The sequence below is a fragment of the Artemia sp. Qi Xiang Cuo genome, chromosome 7 (assembly GCF_049724085.1).
Source record: "Artemia sp. Qi Xiang Cuo chromosome 7, ASM4972408v1, whole genome shotgun sequence".
Lineage (NCBI taxonomy): Eukaryota > Metazoa > Arthropoda > Branchiopoda > Anostraca > Artemiidae > Artemia > Artemia sp. Qi Xiang Cuo.
The window spans coordinates 25992982-26010725 of NC_142800.1; the positions used below are offsets into that span (position 1 = coordinate 25992982).

A 17744-nucleotide genomic window follows, 5' to 3' on the forward strand; every position below is an offset into this window, starting at 1 on the left:
AAATGGGAGGTAAGTTTAAACTTTACCCCACCCCCCCCCACCCCTAATGTAGAAATATATACCCTGAATTGGCATATATAGGGAGGGCTGAAATTCATTTCTGATAGAAATGATTATTATATTTGTAATCAGCATAAAAAAAAGGCATTGACTGTTGTATTCACTTTATTCCTAACTCAATAATATGATTTGGTAGAAATTTACTGAAAATTATTTGTTGTATTGTTTTTTCCATTGTTCTATAATCAGCAAAAATGGTCAAAATGTTTTGTTCATAACCAATTGACACAGAATTAGAATATGACAAAAAATAGTTGTAATACTAAAACATAATTCTGACATTCTTCAACAGTGTGGTTTGAGTAAGTTTGTATGTGTGTGTAATATTATTGCTGACATTTTTTAAAATCAGTGTTGTTATAAATATTATAATGATTTCAACTATATTTTGTAAAATGGCACATAATACACAAGTACCAAAATTCCATCCCCCTACAGAAATAAAAAAAAACTAAAATTCTCAAATTTGGAAAGCCTTATTTTCCATAGGGGATATTTTTTTTTTTGGGGGGGGGGGGGGGTAAATGCTGGCCACCATTCTGCATATAGGTTAGTGAAATATTTAGGCCTACTAAACATGTTTCTTTCTCAATAGCCTCAAATCTTGACCTTCCCCACAACTTAGGCTATTACAAAGTTATAGACCTAGCTCATATTGTATTTCTTTTTGGGGATATGCAAAGTACTTAACATTAGCCTATTGTGCAAGACTTAGAATCAGAATGTCAAGGTTTTAATTCTTGAATAGGCTTTTTTTTTCAATCATAGTTTTGTTACTTATATAGGCCTATAATTACTTTTCAGATAATTCACTATTTTTGTAAAAGTCTGCAAATAAAGCGTGTCAACTGCAATTATTCTGCATATAGGCTAGTGAAATGTTTAGGCCTACTAAACATTTTTCTTTCTCAATAGCCCCGAATCTAGTCCTTCCTCACAATTCATTACAAAGTTATAGGCCTAGTTTATGCCTTTTTCAGTGGATGTACAGTAACCAACATACTATTCTGGATTCATTCTAGGATTTCTATTATCTTTGAAATTTCTAGGCTAAGTATGTGACAACTCAACAAAATTCTAATTTCTTCTTTTCTTTGACAAAATGTGTGGGTACCAGTAAAAAAGAAATTAATCCCTCTTAAAAAGTCAAATGAGTGAAAACATTTAATTTCAGAACACAGTTATAAATCATAAATTTTAAAACGGTATAGCTGAGCATAATATTCCGTCTTATTATTCTATCCTATCCAAAAGATTAGAGCCCATGTATTTATCTTTAATTTTTTCGGAACTCGGAACAGTAGCAAAATATTTAAATTTTCAAAACTGTATCCGTCTTTCTTTGAAGCTTTTTGTGTACCTGACTCTATTTTCTGAGTACGTTTTATTTGCTTAGTTGTTTTTAGAACTAATCAAACTTAGAAAGGGCTTATTATAGGATAGAAATCAACAGGTAAAAATTGATACACCTTTGGACTAAGTAGGCCTAGGCTATAATAATTAGGCTAGTGCAGTCACAGTTGAATGCCAGCATTCTTTAATTGGCCTAGGCAAGATTTTACTCTCAATAAACTGAATTTTTGTCTCATAAAAGATTGGATCTATTTAGCTCTATTAAAAATAGCCTACTTCAAGAAAAATAGCCTAAGCACAAGAAATCAAAAACCCACAGAATCATTCAACTTTTGTAGCTTATGCTTAAGAGGTAGCCTATATCTAGCCTGACTGAGGGGAGGGGCTTCAATGTAATTGCTCATATCCAGCATTGGACCTTATTTTGCTCAAAATTCAAATTAAAGTTATGATAGTAGGCTAATTAGACTATTTCTTTTAGAAATGTCAATGAATAGAATTTTTATTGCTTGTTTCTTTTTTCCTGTCTAATTTGTGTCCTATAATATACCCTTAGACTAGCCAGTAAATATTTACCAAATCATATTATTGAACTAGCCTAAAGTGAATATACCACTTGATGCCTTTTTTTATGCTCTTTATAAATATAATAATCAATTTTTTCAGAAACAAATTTTAGCCTCCACTCCTATAAATACCCATTCAGGGTATATATTTGCACATTAGGGGGGGGGGGGGGAAAGTTTAAACTTACCTCTCATTTACATCAGAAACTAAATTACCCCCACCCCCCTGATGTGCAAATATGCACCCTGAATTGGTATATATAGGGGTGGGGCTAAAATTCATTTCCAACAAAAATGATTATTATATTCATAAAGAGCATAAAAAAGGCATCAAGTGGTGGGCTATATTCACTTTAGTTGTTACTCAATAATATGATTTGGTAAATATTTACCAACTAGTCTACTTTAATGGCTTAGCCTAGTTTTCTGTCATAAGCTCTTGTAAAATTGCTTAATTGCAACTCTCCAGAAAGACATATGCTAGAGCCAAAAGAAAACTTGGTAAATTTGCTGTGGGTAATATAATTCAGCTGAGATGAAAGCAAAAACATAATTTGATGCCTTTTTTATGCTCTTTTATAATTCAAAAATTGCTTTTGGGGCTAGATGCATCTTGAGCCCTTAAAGGGGCTCCAAAGGTCTTTTATATGAATAATGAAAGAGCATAAAAAAGCATCAAATGATGTTTTAACTTTCAACCTAGCTAAATTATATAGCCCACTACAAATTTAACATGAAATTTACCCACCTTCACCCCCTAATATGCAAATATATACCCTGAATTGTTGACAGCAAAGTTTTGAATTGCAAAATTCAGTGCTATTTTTGTTGATGACATTTGAAAAACTTGAAATGGTAGGAAAACTGTTTATACTTGAGTTGCCTAATAAATGAGGTTTGAATTGTTATAAATAAGTACTTTTGCAAATATTGAACAACTTATTTATAAACTAGTGATATGTTTTCAACCACTTTTTAATAATTTAACTAGTGTTGATAACTTCTTTGTGTGGTTACAAAAATTAAATACCTTTGGGGCTAAATCACTGCAAATTTACCAAACTCTTGGGGTCAGAGTAATTGTCCTGAGCTTTGTTAGGGTAATGACTTTTATGTTGGACAAGCCCACTCAAAAGAATAACTATAAAATTCTGGAAACAACCTTAAAAAATCCTAGAATACTCACTTATTTTGTCCTAAAAGCACTCTGTTTTGACTTACCCACACACCCCTCTTCCCCCTAATGTGTAAATATGTAGCCTAATTTATATATTCCCCTTGTATTTTTCTATTTCTTGACTATGTCACTCTTTTGTTCAAATTAATTACAAAGAAGCAACATTGACAAAATCAAGAAATGGAAAAATGCATGGGAAATAAATAATTTGGGCTATATACTTGCACATTAGGGTAGTGGGATGGTCACAAACATGACTTTATTTTATGAAAAAGCTAAAAATTAGCAATCTAAAAGTGTCTCTCTTTTTGTACTAGCATGTCTCATTTTGGAGAGCTACTATTCTGCAAATTTGCCAAAGTTCCCAAAGCAACATCCTATTTTCCAAATAACTCAAAATTTACCAAAACATCCCATTTCTGCTCCAAGCTGCAATTTAAGATATGTTTATTTTTATCCATCTAATATTGGTATTACAATGTGGATTTACTGGGGATTTCAATTTGGTATAGATAACTACAAAGAACTTCATTTTGGAAACAGTAACAGGGAGTGCAAATGCACACTTTATGAACAAAGGGACTGATTATGAACTATCAAGCATAATAGTTAAAGCATATACTGAACTAAAGTCATAAATCAAAGAAAAAGCTAATCTAATATTAACAACACAAAACATGATTCTGCTTGACTTTTCTAAAGCTGTTGACAAAGTGTGTCACAATTGACTTACAATTAAATTACATGCAGTAAACCTTGAAATCTCTGCTCTAGATCCTTGATTTTCTTTACTTATGTAATCAACATGTTCAGTTAGTTGACTGAACTCTGGTAATTGTATTTGTTCTTCCTCAATGTGTGTACTGAGTGCAGTTTCTCAGGGAAGTGTTTTGGGTCCTACACTATTTAATATCTTCATCAATGATGCTCCTTCCATTATCAGCAGTAAATCAACTCTTTATCCAGATAAGAACTGAGAACAATTCAGCATTCCTTGAGAAGCCTTGGGTGTATCTCATCTGATCCTTTTGATTTATTAACATCAAGTTTTTCCAGGCTATTTAAGGCCATATCTTTAGTAATTGATAATTTTGGTATTGGATACCATATTAAGTTTGATGGTGCTGCAGGGATAGTTGAACAAGATCAGATGGTGAATGCAGAGGCAAACTGGGTATTCAATACATTAGCCTTATCTATTGGTAATGAGTGGGTTGTGTCATTATATTTGAGGTCAGGAATGGTGCAACAGTGAGGATTTTTGGCAGAAACATGTCTCCAGCAAGTTTGGGATTTGCCTTGATATCTGTGGCAAGCTTCTCCTTATGTCAAGACTTCAATTTCTTAACTACATTGGAGGCAAGATTCCAAGCTTTTGCATACCTTATACAATTTTCCTGAGTTTTTTCCTTGCTGTACCTTTTCTAGGCTCAGGCTTTCCTGTTCATTGTTATTTTTGTATCCTTTGTGAGGGATAGAAGTGTTTTTGGCTGTTTTGATATATGACACTGGAGTGCTTTTTTTCAGTTGATAGGAGGGCTTCTTTAACATTTGTCCATGATATATTAATATCAGAAATAATTATTTTTGACCATTTTATTGAGGCTAGTTCCTTCTGTATTGCTTGATAGTCAATAAAAGTTTGAGGACAAACATTAGGTTGCAGATGTATGTTCAAGGATAACACAGAGAGGATAACTGAGTGGTTGCTGTTGCCAACTGGATTGCTCAAAGTTACAAGATCTAGCAAGGAAGGATTCTGGTTGCTATGATGCCTTGTTGGCTTGTCAACCATTTGGTGAAGGAAGTTGTCAGATAAGCAAGATACATAAGGTGAATCTCCATTATTAGATACTACATGACCCAAAACCATCAACCCACTTGATTAATGGGGAGTTGAAATCACCAATTGAATTTATTTTACACCCATCATAAACACAGAAATTGATGGAAGAATAGCAGAAAGAGAAAATAAAAAACATGCACTTAATGGTACAGACAAAGTAGATACACATACACATCAATCAAAGTGATGAGAGTAGAGGTAGCCAAGGATGGCTACTACCCTCCAACTTAGCAGAATACTTGTCAAGCAACTGATTAATTGCAGAAAATGGATCAGTTACTGTATATTGCTGGATCAGGTTTGAATTACTCATTCTCAGTGGAACTTGCAGCAGAAACATCAAATATCTGAAGAAGATTCTACAGATTTGAATTTTATCTTCTTTGCACAGAAGTTTCCAAAATGGTGTTATACATAATATATGTGGCAGCGCAACAACATTATAAATTCTAGCCAGTGAAAACCTATTAAGATTTCTCTTTGAAAAAATTGTGGCCCCATACACAGTTCTAATTTTATGTTCTATATGTGTGATGATTAGCAAACAGGTACATGACAGTGTGTCACCAATGGGCAGTCCCAAGTATTCTAGTGACTCCACAGGATTGACAGACAGGGATCCTAGTTGAATGTGAAGTAGAACAGATTTATTTCAATTAAACAACATTACTTCTAATTTTGACACATTAAAACTAAGGCCAATATCACCATACTGAGATGGCAGGATATTAAAATTACTTTCTAGGGATGTTATTTGCCAAGAAAAATTCAAAATGTCATCCGCAAATCCAACTATGGTCACATCTTTTCCTCTTAGAATACAGCTTGTAGTGACTTTAGACTGCACTTTGGAAATACTATTAATAAACAACTCTGGCAAAGAAATTGCACCCTGTTTTATACCTTTTTTTTACAGGGATTTTCCTAATGGGTTCTGCATTAGAAATGCATAAACACACATTTAGTTGGCAATATAGATTGTAAAGAGGTTGAACAATAGCTGGGTCAACACCATTATTCCATAATTCTAGCATTATCTGCACATGTATGCCCAAGTCAAATGCACAGTATACATCATTTTTACCAATAGCCAGTAATTCATTAGAAATGTGCACATCTAGCAGAACATTTGCTACAACATGTAATGCATGAGTGCATCCCACTCCTGACTGGAAACCAAACTGGTGGAAAGGGGGCCTTACAACCCTTCCTAATGTCACCTATTATTAACAATTCAAAAAGCTTGCAAAAAAAACCCAGAGGTCTATAAGAAGAAGGTTTTGTTTTGGGTTTTCCTTTTTTCAGTGCAGACATTATGGATCCTAAGCAAAATAAATCTGGTACAACGCCATGCATCATAACAATTTGGTAAGCAATTGCAAGATGTTCAACTAAAAGGAGACTACCATTCAATAGATGATGTGCACATATTTTATCAGCACCACTTGATGATTTTTCTTTAATTTTCTGCTCACTTCCTGGATTTGACTACTGTTCACAACAAAATAATTTAGCTCTTTAGTAAGGAGGGGACTTAGTTGCTCATAAAACATTTGGTTTTTCAACTCATCTGGGGCTCCAGATTTCGCACTGAAATAATCAACCCATTATTTCTCACCAATTGCATTGGAAATTGGATTATTGTACTCAGCAGGCTTTACATGCATATTCCAAATCAGATTAGGATTATCCATAATTTTCAACACAGTTTCAAGTTTTAAAGCACTATGACGTCTATGCAGTTCTTTTGCAAATTTCTGCTTCATCAAAATACAAATTAGATTGACTGCACCACTTTTACACCTGTCACACTCATGCCAAATCTGCAGCCAAAACTTGGCTGCAGCCTTTGCATTAACCAAATCAGAGTTTTGGGCCCATCCTTTTACTCAAGATGTACAGCGCAATTCAACAATTGGACCAGCTGAGCTTTCAGCTATTTTTAAATCATGGCATATTTCAGCAAAAAGTATAGGTTCAATTGCAGTCTTATTTCACTATCAGGTAATTCAGCATTCCACATGAGCAGATTAAATGGGCCCTTAATTTTTCTGAGGACTTTGTCACACTTTTGTTGGAGTGAAGGATGGGAGACATTTTTCCAGTCACTCACAAGCTTTGGTTTAGGTTTTGGTGGGTATGCATTCACAGTACATGGGATAGTGACAGACAGGGCCAGATGGTCTGAGTACATTCCATCAAGTTCTACCTGTATTGTAGGTAGCTCAATGTTATAACTAATAGCATGATTGATGTTAGACACAGACTGAGAGACACTTATAAAAGAATATTGCTTGTTTTTTCTGGCTAGCTTGAATCCATTAGGAAGTGAACTTAGAAGCACATGGGCATGAGAGTTGCTGCTGTCTTCATTGTTACAGTTAAAGTCCCCCAAAATCACTAATGGTAAGCCATCCCTTAGTACTTTCTTTATTGAGTTTCCAAGTCTCTTGCAAGCAATAGCAAACTTTTGCTCCAAAACTATTTTTGTAATTAGTAGGCAAGTAAACATGGCTACAATGAAGTCCCCACATTTAATAAGCTGGAAGTGTTCACTTTGCTGGAGACAGGCAGGGGGGAGGGGACCAGAATTGGAGATTATAGCAAGCCCCCCTGAAGGACGTCTATTGTTGCTGGATTTGCTTGCTGGCTGTATAATATAATGATGATCTGGAGAAAATTTTAGCAAGTTAACACTGGTTTCCATGAAGAAATGTTCTTGGAGGCAAATAAGGTCATATTTTGTGGATAGATCACTAAGAAATGGCAATTTTTTAGCCCTTTACCATTCATATTCCAACAGTACACCTTGCAACCCATCATGATACAGGAGGCATAGACGGCTGTCCTTGATTAAATGGGCATGAGGCATGGTAGCAATTGTGCTTTTTTGAGCTACAGTTTAAACACATTTGGGGCTTTTTTACATGGACTAATAATTATCAAATAACAATAATATCAATCAGATGATACTGTAGATGCCATTTCATTAATGATAGTTTTGATGCGTATTTCACAATCATCAAGACTGGGTGCACTAGGGCTTCTATAACACACCCAATACAGATTTTTTTTATTTTCTTGAAGAGTAATATCAAGCCATAAACTTTCCACCCAGGGTACATTGAAAATTAAATTGTTAATAAGACTAACCTGGAAACCTTCCCTGACATAAATACCAACTCCTCTTCTGCAGGTTGGCTGCCCCAGAATAGTGAAGCACTGAAAACCGGATATCTGCAACAAACTTTTGGTAACAATTATTGTAGTAAATTTTGGCAGAATCTCCACTAACCCAGCAATATCTGTTTCTTCATTTTTTAAGAGCACTTGGTTATTTAGAAGCTTGTATGTAAGAGAATCAACATTGCTAGAGATGACATGCAGGGTATTATTATTTCAAGGCTTTCATGACCAGTTGTCCAGTGGCAGAGGTCCCATAGCTGCATCTGTGTTTGACAAAGGCGGGGTAGATGTTAATACAGAAATGGCACCAAGGAAGCTTGATTTACTCCAACTATCACATGAAAATTTGGGTTTTAAACCAAATATAGCATGCCAACGTGTGCATCAAATTCTTACTTTTTTATTAATTCAAGCACAAAAAGATGGATCTGAAGTATATTTATGTGTGTTAGATATTTCAAAAGCTTTTGACTTGGTTTGTCACAGCCAACTATGGTATTCTCTTACCCAGCTTGGAGTGAATTCATATGTTTTACTTTGGTCAGGAGTGATCTTTTTTGGTAATATTCCTATTCAGTCTGGACTTAGGCAGGGGGGGGGGAAGGTGTTCTGTCACCATACCTTTTTAATGCTTGTTTATACCTTGTGCTTTCTTGTATTTTTCCGTTGTGTTTTATGGGTCTAGCTAATTTATCTTATATTGCTTATGCAGATGATTTATTAATTATTAGCCATTCAAAATTCACCCTAGCTAAGTCTACTCAGTTTGTTTCTAAGATTTTTGAAAAAATTGGCCTTATGCTTAATGCTGAAAAATGTGAGTATTTAATTTTCAATGCTAAAAACCCAAGTAGTGATTTGTGTTGTAGTTCTTTTTCAGTTAAACTGGTTCCTGTGTTGCATTGGTTTGGGATTAGTATCTGCTCCTCTGTTTCAGCTATCCATGCTACTGCACTTGCTGATATTAAGAATAAGCTTAAAGTGGGTTTTGCTAAAATTGTCCCAAATTGTGGCCAACATTTTTGTAAGGCCTTGGCTAAACTCTATTCACCATATTGCAACGATTCCATTCTTTTTCTATCAGGTTTGCACTCATTTGTTAATACTAGTGATATGCAGGATATTAGAGTTTTGTACTTCTGTTATTGTAAATATCTTTTGTATTTGCCTTGTTGGTATAGAAACCATAAGATTATTCAAATGTTTAATGCAACTGATATGTTGACATCACATAGTAAGTTGGACTCCAAGTTAAAAGAAGAGGCATGCAAGTGGTTGGGTCCTTTTCATTCTCTTGTGCAATTGTTCTTATTTCTATTTGTAGTTCTTTATATTGATATTGTTTTGTATGTCTTTTCCTTTTATTTTCTTTTGTTACTCCACTTTTTATAATGTTAGTGGGTCAAAAATAAATTATTACTAATTATTAAAAGAAAAGTTCACTAAGTTCATTTTCAGTTAATTCACTAGTATTAACATTTGAAGTTCTACAAAGCAAAGAGGATAACTGCAAGAATTCGGGGCTATTTACAGGAGGTGAGGGACAAACTGTTATATCTCCATTGCAGCTGGTTTTAGGGCTGGCTTTGGAACTTTCCAACCGTGATGAGCAGCAAAGTTTTTTGTCACAATTTGGCCTTTGAAAATGGTGAGATCTTTTTCACCAGAGTTTATTCACGTTTTTAGCATATCTACAAGAGCCTTATGTTTATCATGCTTGGCCTTTGATGCATCACCACGAAACTGAATATCTACATGGAGTTCACAAGAACAGTTAATGATTTTCCTTTTGATATCTACACTGGGAACAGAGAAGAGGATAGGTAGTGGATGTGCATTTATAGACTGTGAATTTGCAGGGATGGGAAGTCTTTTCTTATTTGTAATTTAAATGCCTTAGTTTGTAATTTTGGCTGAGGTATGACTGGATGTAGAGTTGTTCTTCTGGATGTGACAGGATACCATACACAACTATGTTTAGAGCTCTATATTGTCTATCCTGCTCTTCAGTGAAAAGGCGCTGAACCTCACTATTGAAATGTTGGGCAAAATCATCATTTGACCATGCAGTCTCTTGTTGCACAAGGGTTTTAATCTCAGCACACATATCAGAAATTGAGCATTTCTCAGCAACTTGATGTTCAAGAGCCGACATTTGTGTTCTGGTATCATTAATCAATTTCAACTTCAAGCATAGTTTCAAGGTTATTTACTGAAGACTGCACAATATCTTGGATAATGGCTTGGGATGGGATTTTATCAATAATATCTCTCTTCATACTGTTTATCGTAGCTTCGACGATACTCTCAATGCTTGGATACTGGTTAGAACTGCTTGGAGTCATAGGAGAGTGTTTGCAAATGGGACACTTTATGCAAACATCAACCCGTCGAGAAATTTTTGTGAGCAACACATATTTGGGTTCAGACATATCCTTACAGGCAATGTATATCCACTTTCAACATCCATCACAGAGAATTGCCAAGGAGTCATCATTTAGGTCTATTTCACATACCAAACACTTATCACACCCGTTTTTGGGGCTAACTCAAGCTGTTCTGTTTGTTCTCTCATGGTAGTTGAGAGGGACAGGAAGAAGACTTGACCCAATTGATCACTTTGCAGCAGCTTACAAGCTATTATATCTTCTCTTTTCCTGTGATATACTAAATTAGAGAATTTGAGTGAGGATGGGCATTCTTTGTAGATTTTGTCTTGCAAGAGTCTTTTTGTTGACTCTTGTGAGACCAAAGCTGAAAGTTTTACTCAGCATAGCAGTGTCTCAGCAGAAAATAGATAATTTGCTTGTACAGGGATACAGAACAAAACCAATAAAAAGTTCCAGAAGTAATACATCTGACAAACTGAAGCCCTTCAGTAAGCTCATAAGGCTGCCAAAAGAATCAGGGTAAATTTGTGTAAACACTACTACACAAGTTGTTTGACCTTAGGACTCTTTTAGAAAAAACAATATGCTTGGGAAATGTAATAGTATTCATCAAATTCCATGATGAAGAAAAGAAAAGCCACAATGTCTGTTTCAGATTGGATTTTGATGAATGATTCTGATGTACTTCAAACATTTTCTTTTTTCTTACCTGCCACTTGTTGTGGTGTAATTTAAACTCTGAATTATTTCCCAAAAGTTTCATTTGTCTGACTCAAATACCTTTCAAGATAGCCAGAAGCCCATTGTTTCATGTGGCGTATAATGTGTTGTATTTAGGCTATATATTCTCTCTATAGGGTCCACATTGTTCCCTGTGCCCTTTTCTATCAACTGTGTTGTGGTTGACCAGCTATAAGCTAACAGTGGAGAGATGCTATATGTATAGCATAGTTAAACTGTTTTAATGCTTATGGGAGTAATCATGAGACTATAGCAACAGTAGAAGTAGCTTAATTTGTGTTACCAACATAATATCACAAGATTAAGAAAATAATATTTTATTTAACAGCTGACTTCCCTGTACAAGAAGATTTTAATATACAATCCCAACAGTGAAATTCTTTCCAGTTATGGCTTGAAAGTCTACAGGCTACTTTTTTGCTTTATTTTTTTCTACATTAAGTCTTCTGACTTGTTTATCGCTTTACTTTTACTTAACCTCTTGTATCTTGAATGTCCACTGATTAATTTATTACTAAAACCACTAATTTTTGCTTCTAATAGTTCCTGTAATTGCTTGCAGAATCTTCAGTCTACATTGACTTATTAACTCAACATACAATTCAAAACTCAAGAAGAAAAAGAAACCAATAAGAAAGGTTTCTTTCTAAAACTGGCTTATGTTGATTAAAATGGTGCTGATTAAAGCTGCAATCTCTGTCAAATACCCAATTTGTTCAAACTGCTAAGTATTTTTAATTCAAGACAATATTTTTTGTTTTATAAGTTCATTGCAAAATTTGTGATTTTTGATTTAGTTTTTATTATAATTGAATAGGGAATAGTTTGGTCAAGAAATTCATGCTATGCCTTATTATTTTCATAAACACTGTCAATAGTTCACTCGAATTAAGTAAGTTTGAAGTGAAAGATAGTAAGCTTGGAGTGAAAGATAAGCAGCAAAAGATACTCAAGCACTTGATTACAAGAAATAAGATTACTGAAATTATGAGGAGCAGCTATAGGGTGATGCAAAGAAGTGTAAAACAGGCCCTTGCCATGCTGCTTTTTCATCAATTGGATTTTGTTTCAATTCTTCAGCTTTTGGAATGCTTGAAGTAAATGAACTTAAGACCTTAGTCTAGGTAATAGTTTATCAAAATTGATGAAAAAAAAACCTAGCATATTATCAAAACCCAGAGTGAATATTCTAATTTGTCCTGTATTATTCTGGCAATTCAGAAGGAGACAAAAATAGCTGCAACCACTACATACACCACAGAGTGTTAAGAAGTTTTGATTAAACATATTCCATTAAATTGCAAAAATATATGTCATTTCAGCAACAGAGCTGAACAGATCCAGCATTAGAACTTATTTTGCTCCAAATGCAAAATAAGGTAATTATATATGTTGTAATTATGGTAATTATGTTATGTATGTTGTATTGGTAGGAACATAGTTTGTTGCACTTGTAGACATAACAAAGTTTTAGCTTTGGTTACATCAGAGTTTTATTGAGATGAGTTAGCTTCTTTAAAATGCATTTTACAACATTGGATTTTTGATGCAATAGCTTTAGAAAACGCAATTTTTGCAGGCTAAAATAATTATAGAATAAACTTCTTCATGTTGTACTTGCCTGTATGCTAAGGGAATTTTTCTCCAGGATCAGCTCGAAAGACTTAAAAAAATTTGTAGAATTTCAGACTAGACTTCTCAGTGTTTTATTAGGACATTTATAACCTATATGCTGACTTTTATATTCTGTATTCCTATCTTTGAGGAGGGTGAATCTTATGATAGGCTATTCTACTCCCTCTCCCCCTAGGATTTTGATTGTATATTCTGTTTGCTAAATCCAGCCTTTTAAGAGATATAATCTGTAATTTATCTCATAGGTTATTTCAAGATGTCTACTACCTCTCAGAAGCACAAGAATTTTGTAGCTGAACCAATGGGCGAAAAACCTGTTACTGATCTTGCAGGTATTGGTGAAGTTCTTGGTAAAAAACTTGAAAGCAAAGGATATGATAAGGTAATATTCAAGGGAAAAACATTTTTATTTACAATCTCTTTTATGAATCTGGCTTCCTGTAATCTTTGTCTTTAGGTGGCAGATACCCCTTTGTAATCAGGTGATGTTTTTTGGTACCTTTTCGTTTTGGTCATTTGCAGTTTGTCATGACCTTAGCTGTATCCAAAATGACTGAAAGCTTAATCACATAACAGCATCATGACATTGCTAATTTTGACCATCCACATAACCTCAGCAGTTTGAAAATTTTCTCAAACCAGGTTATTCTGTGGATTTCTATGCCATTTCAATGCTCTTATAGTTAAGAGTCTTACTGTGAATAAAGAAGATTAAATTTCATTTTTGAGTATAAATGGTACCAACAAATAGGCTATGCTGATCTCTAAGGTTTTATTTTCAAGGAAATAAATAGTCTAAAATAAAACAAGATAGAGACAAAAGGTATATATATATATATATATATATATATATATATATATATATATATATATATATATATATATATATATATATATAAAAGAAGAAAAACAATAGTGGGGTTAATTCTTATCTTATGCTGAAATTTTCTTTTTAGTTTTGTAGCTATAATGCGTGGAAAAATCAATTATGTACCCTTCAGGAGAAGCATAAATGCACATAGATCCACCTTTAGAGGGTTGAAATTGGATAATTTTCCTTTGGGAGGGTGAGGGGGATCAAAATTGAAAAAAAATCTTACCAATTATACCATTATTTTCCAGTTTTTGAGGGAGAATTGATAACACCTTCATTATTGCCCCTGTTAAAGGTCTTGTGCAATTTTTCAGGGAGGTAGTTGAAAGAAAAAAACAAATTCACCTTAAGGTCACCCTTGATAGAGACGCTGGAGACTTTTCTAAGCCCTGTTTATAATGAACTTGATTTTACATCCATCCTAAAAATTACGTTTCGCAACCTAATAGAATCTCTGATAATACCCTACCTGGTAAGCGAGCAGCCTTTAAGAATGCTTTACATAAAATGAAATTATGAAATGCCATTCAGTATTACATTTTTTATTCAGGTACCCTTTCATTGTTGCTTTGAAAGGGTCCTTATTTTAACTACAGTGTTTGTTTTGAGGTTTGGTTTTTATATTGTCCTTCTTATCTGTATTTTTTATTATTTTTTTTTTCTTTTTGCTATTCTGCACTGTGGACGGCGGAGCAGAGGTCTCAACCAAATATTTGCATTATTTTTTTCTGTTTTCGACTGGCTATTATTGTCCTCGTTTCTCTCTTCTTTGCAAATTTGTTTTGTCATGATTAGCTAATGTGGTCTTAGAAATTACATATTATTACCATGAATGTCCAAAGCCTGGTTAATGTCAACATTCACTGGTGAATGTCCAAAATTCCCTTTTCTCTGCTTGGATTCAATTAGCATTGCAAGTCAGCTTTTTCAGTCTTGTGCAAGCTATGATGGTAAAAAGTTAAAGTTCTAACTTTTATCAAATCTAATCTAATCCTGGCATCATCAAACCTTGCATTTAATTTAAAAAGTTGACTGGCAACGCTGACGAAATCCAAGGAGAAAAAAAATGTTTTCGGACATTCACTGGTGAACATGGACATTCAAGAATTTTGAGCATTCACGGTAACATATAAACCTCTATCATATTTTTAAAAAGGAAACAAAAAAATAATGTTGCAAATTTTTATATACGTTAGTTTAAAAGAAACTTTGATTTCTAAAGAGGCTTTGTAAAGTGGGCTCATCTAAAAAAACGTATAAACGAAATCTAAAAACGCATAAATCGAAATATATTAGACTGGTATTGTCTTTTTTTTGTGTGTGTGTGCTCAGGATTATGTGGTTGTTTTTCTAACGGATATTCATTGCAAAATAATTTCATTAGTATGTAACAAATCTCAATGAAAATGAAGTAAACCAGAGGATACTCTTCAGTTCTGTACTTGATATTTAAATTCGACAATTTGTTTTTCAATGGGATTCAATTTCTGATCTCTAATCGTCTATGGTTTTTCCTTGCATATTTTTGTGTACTTCCTGTGTAAGACTAGAACTGGTGTGTGTGTTTTTTTGTTTTTTTTTTTTTTTTGATTTTTTTTTTTTTTTCTTGAAAAAAGAGACTTTTTAAGTGGATAAGAAAACCATTACTTTATACCTAAATTCCGTCCATGAAAGAGTTTGGTGTCTGAGAGGTTGTTAACAAGGCTAATATTTTTCAGTTAATTCGTGACTTGTCATAATTATCGTAGTAGTGGCTTCCATGCTCAGATAATATCTCGTTATTTTATAGAGCAAGAGTGAAGCTATTCCAGTTGAATATATTTCTTTGTATTGTTATGAGTTCTTACCTGAGGTTAACCATCACAAATGGATATAACAGTGTTTGCTGATCATAAACAAATATAGCTTAAAGTAGGTACTGTAATTTAAGTAACTTGACTTAAAGAACCAATCAGGAGCTCCAATGGGAGGGGGCAGTTGACTCCCCCCCCCCCCCAGATTTGTATAAATACCTTTTTTGGTATTATAATTGAAGAGTACCTTATTTGGTATTTTGGTTTTTAAAAAAAACGAAATAGCCCCCATCTCCTATACTTTGAAAATTAAAGTTGACCCCCTTTCTTTCCTACATTTTCGTGAATTGGTGCTCCTTGATCCAGTATATCTCAATTCAATTGACTGTGGTTCATTTTATTACTAAACTCTCCTTAGAGTTCCTTGTTTGAGGTTTGATATTTTATTTTCAGGCTTTCATTGTCCTTGGTCAATTTCTTGTCTTGAAAAAAGATAAAGAGTTGTTTTCAGACTGGTTGAAGCACACAATAGGTGCCAATGCCAAGCAGTCCGGTGACTGTGCCCAGTGCTTATCTGACTGGTGTGACGAGTTCCTGTAAATAAATTTGTATTAAACCTGCCTCTTTTTATGCTTTTTATGTGTGAACAAATTTATCAAGTTTATTTTACTTGCTGCAACTAAGTTACTATTATTGTATCTATTTAATAAATTCTTATGAGTTTATTGGCTTTTTCTCTCTCAGTTATACGTACTATAGTCTTTGAATGAAATTTGGAAATGTTTTATATTGGCCCTATATTAACTTAGCCAAGTGTAACTACAACCAATACAAACTGCAAAATTGAACTACTATTGAACTACAACCAATGGCCTACAAAATGCAACTGATTGATTTAAGCTCTGAATTTGAATTAACCGATTTCGACCAAGTAAGTACGGACCTTGTTCTTTTGTTATCTCTAAAGGCAACATATTCAATTGGCTTTCATACTTTACTTCGTTGTCCAGAGCTCTGACTTGAAAACTTGGGACCAGCCATCCTGTGGAAAAAATTGAACATTGGTATATTTTGGTCTTGGTCCACCAGTTCATTAAACAAAGAATTTCCATTCTCTGTTTGCAGTTACTGTGTATTGAAACAAGTACTCTTCATAAAAAGAAATTGGTGATCATAAAGAGAAATTTCAGACACCACGGATCAATAAAATCAAATTGGCTTCTAGATTTTTGTTTTCTTCATTGAGTTCCTTTTGTACTTTTACATACCCTGTAAGTTTCAAACTAATTGGGAAAAAATTGACTTTGTTGCATAACCAATCAATACAACTAAAGTGTTTGTCCTTGTTGATGTTCTCTTGGGCAAGTCTACATACCCTAATAGGAAATATTGGACCAACTAACAATGCTTCATCTCCAGAACATATGTAAGTAATCGGATTAACGACACTTCTTGACTACTAAGGTTCCTGTGCTGGGTCCTGTATTACAAAGCTAAGGTTAAACCCACTATGCCACCACAGGACTCTGGAACATATGCGAGATGTAAAGTTTACTTTGAATTTCTTTTTTACCATGTGTAAGCTCTGAAGCTATGTGCCTACGCTTTTAAGTACGTACTTAATCAGTTTTGGTCGAGTTCTTGGGCTTATTCTAAAATGCTTTTTAAGAGTACTTGACCGAACACCCAGGTTCTTTATAAGATTAGGCATGTTTTTTTTTATGTTTTGAACTTTTGCTTATACTTGTATTTATTTCCAAATGTACGGGAAATAACTGGGATCATTCATTGGTACAAATACACAGCATAAATATCCTACAGCAAGGAAAATTTGTTTAAGAAATGGGATACATCACAGCGCGCTCAAAGGAAAGCAGGGGAGGTCGGGGTTGAGCTGAACAAAATTCACCGATCACAAATATCTTATTTGTTTATGAATGGAAAGCGAAATTTGATGTTCTCTGTACACCTCTCAGAATAAGGAATGCTTGAGATTTTTTTCAGATTTTTTTTCTTCAAATTTTCTCAAGATCTGCATTGAAAATTTTGGTCGTAGTGTCCGAACCAACCCCACCTAGTTGGGTTGGTTCGGACACCCTGGGGCTTGAACCAGACAAGCTGAA

The 17744-nt window shown here is 34.1% G+C and overlaps 2 protein-coding genes across 3 annotated transcripts in view; one reads left to right on the forward strand and one right to left on the reverse strand.

The window, feature by feature from the left end:
• Rab1 (RAS oncogene family member Rab1) overlaps positions 1-1160 on the reverse strand; it is a 51371-nt gene extending 50211 nt beyond the window's left edge. Inside the window, exon 1 of the mRNA XM_089092133.1 lies at positions 1064-1160. Within this exon, the coding sequence (XP_088948259.1) occupies positions 1064-1077 (14 nt within the window). The 5' untranslated portion in view covers positions 1078-1160. The remainder of the gene's footprint in view (positions 1-1063) is intronic.
• Positions 1161-1347: 187 nt separating this feature from the next.
• On the forward strand, positions 1348-16344 carry baf (barrier to autointegration factor). Of its 2 annotated transcripts, none has more exons than XM_089092134.1 (3): positions 1348-1437; positions 13200-13336; positions 16075-16344. In XM_089092134.1, the coding sequence occupies exons 2-3, from the start codon at positions 13211-13213 to the stop codon at positions 16219-16221; spliced, it is 273 nt and encodes a 90-aa protein (XP_088948260.1). In that variant the 5' UTR covers positions 1348-1437; positions 13200-13210; the 3' UTR covers positions 16222-16344. The 2 variants fall into 2 exon arrangements, with proteins under 2 accessions (XP_088948260.1, XP_088948261.1); XM_089092135.1 differs by lacking the exon at positions 1348-1437 and adding an exon at positions 1495-1513.
• Positions 16345-17744: the final 1400 nt, after the last annotated feature.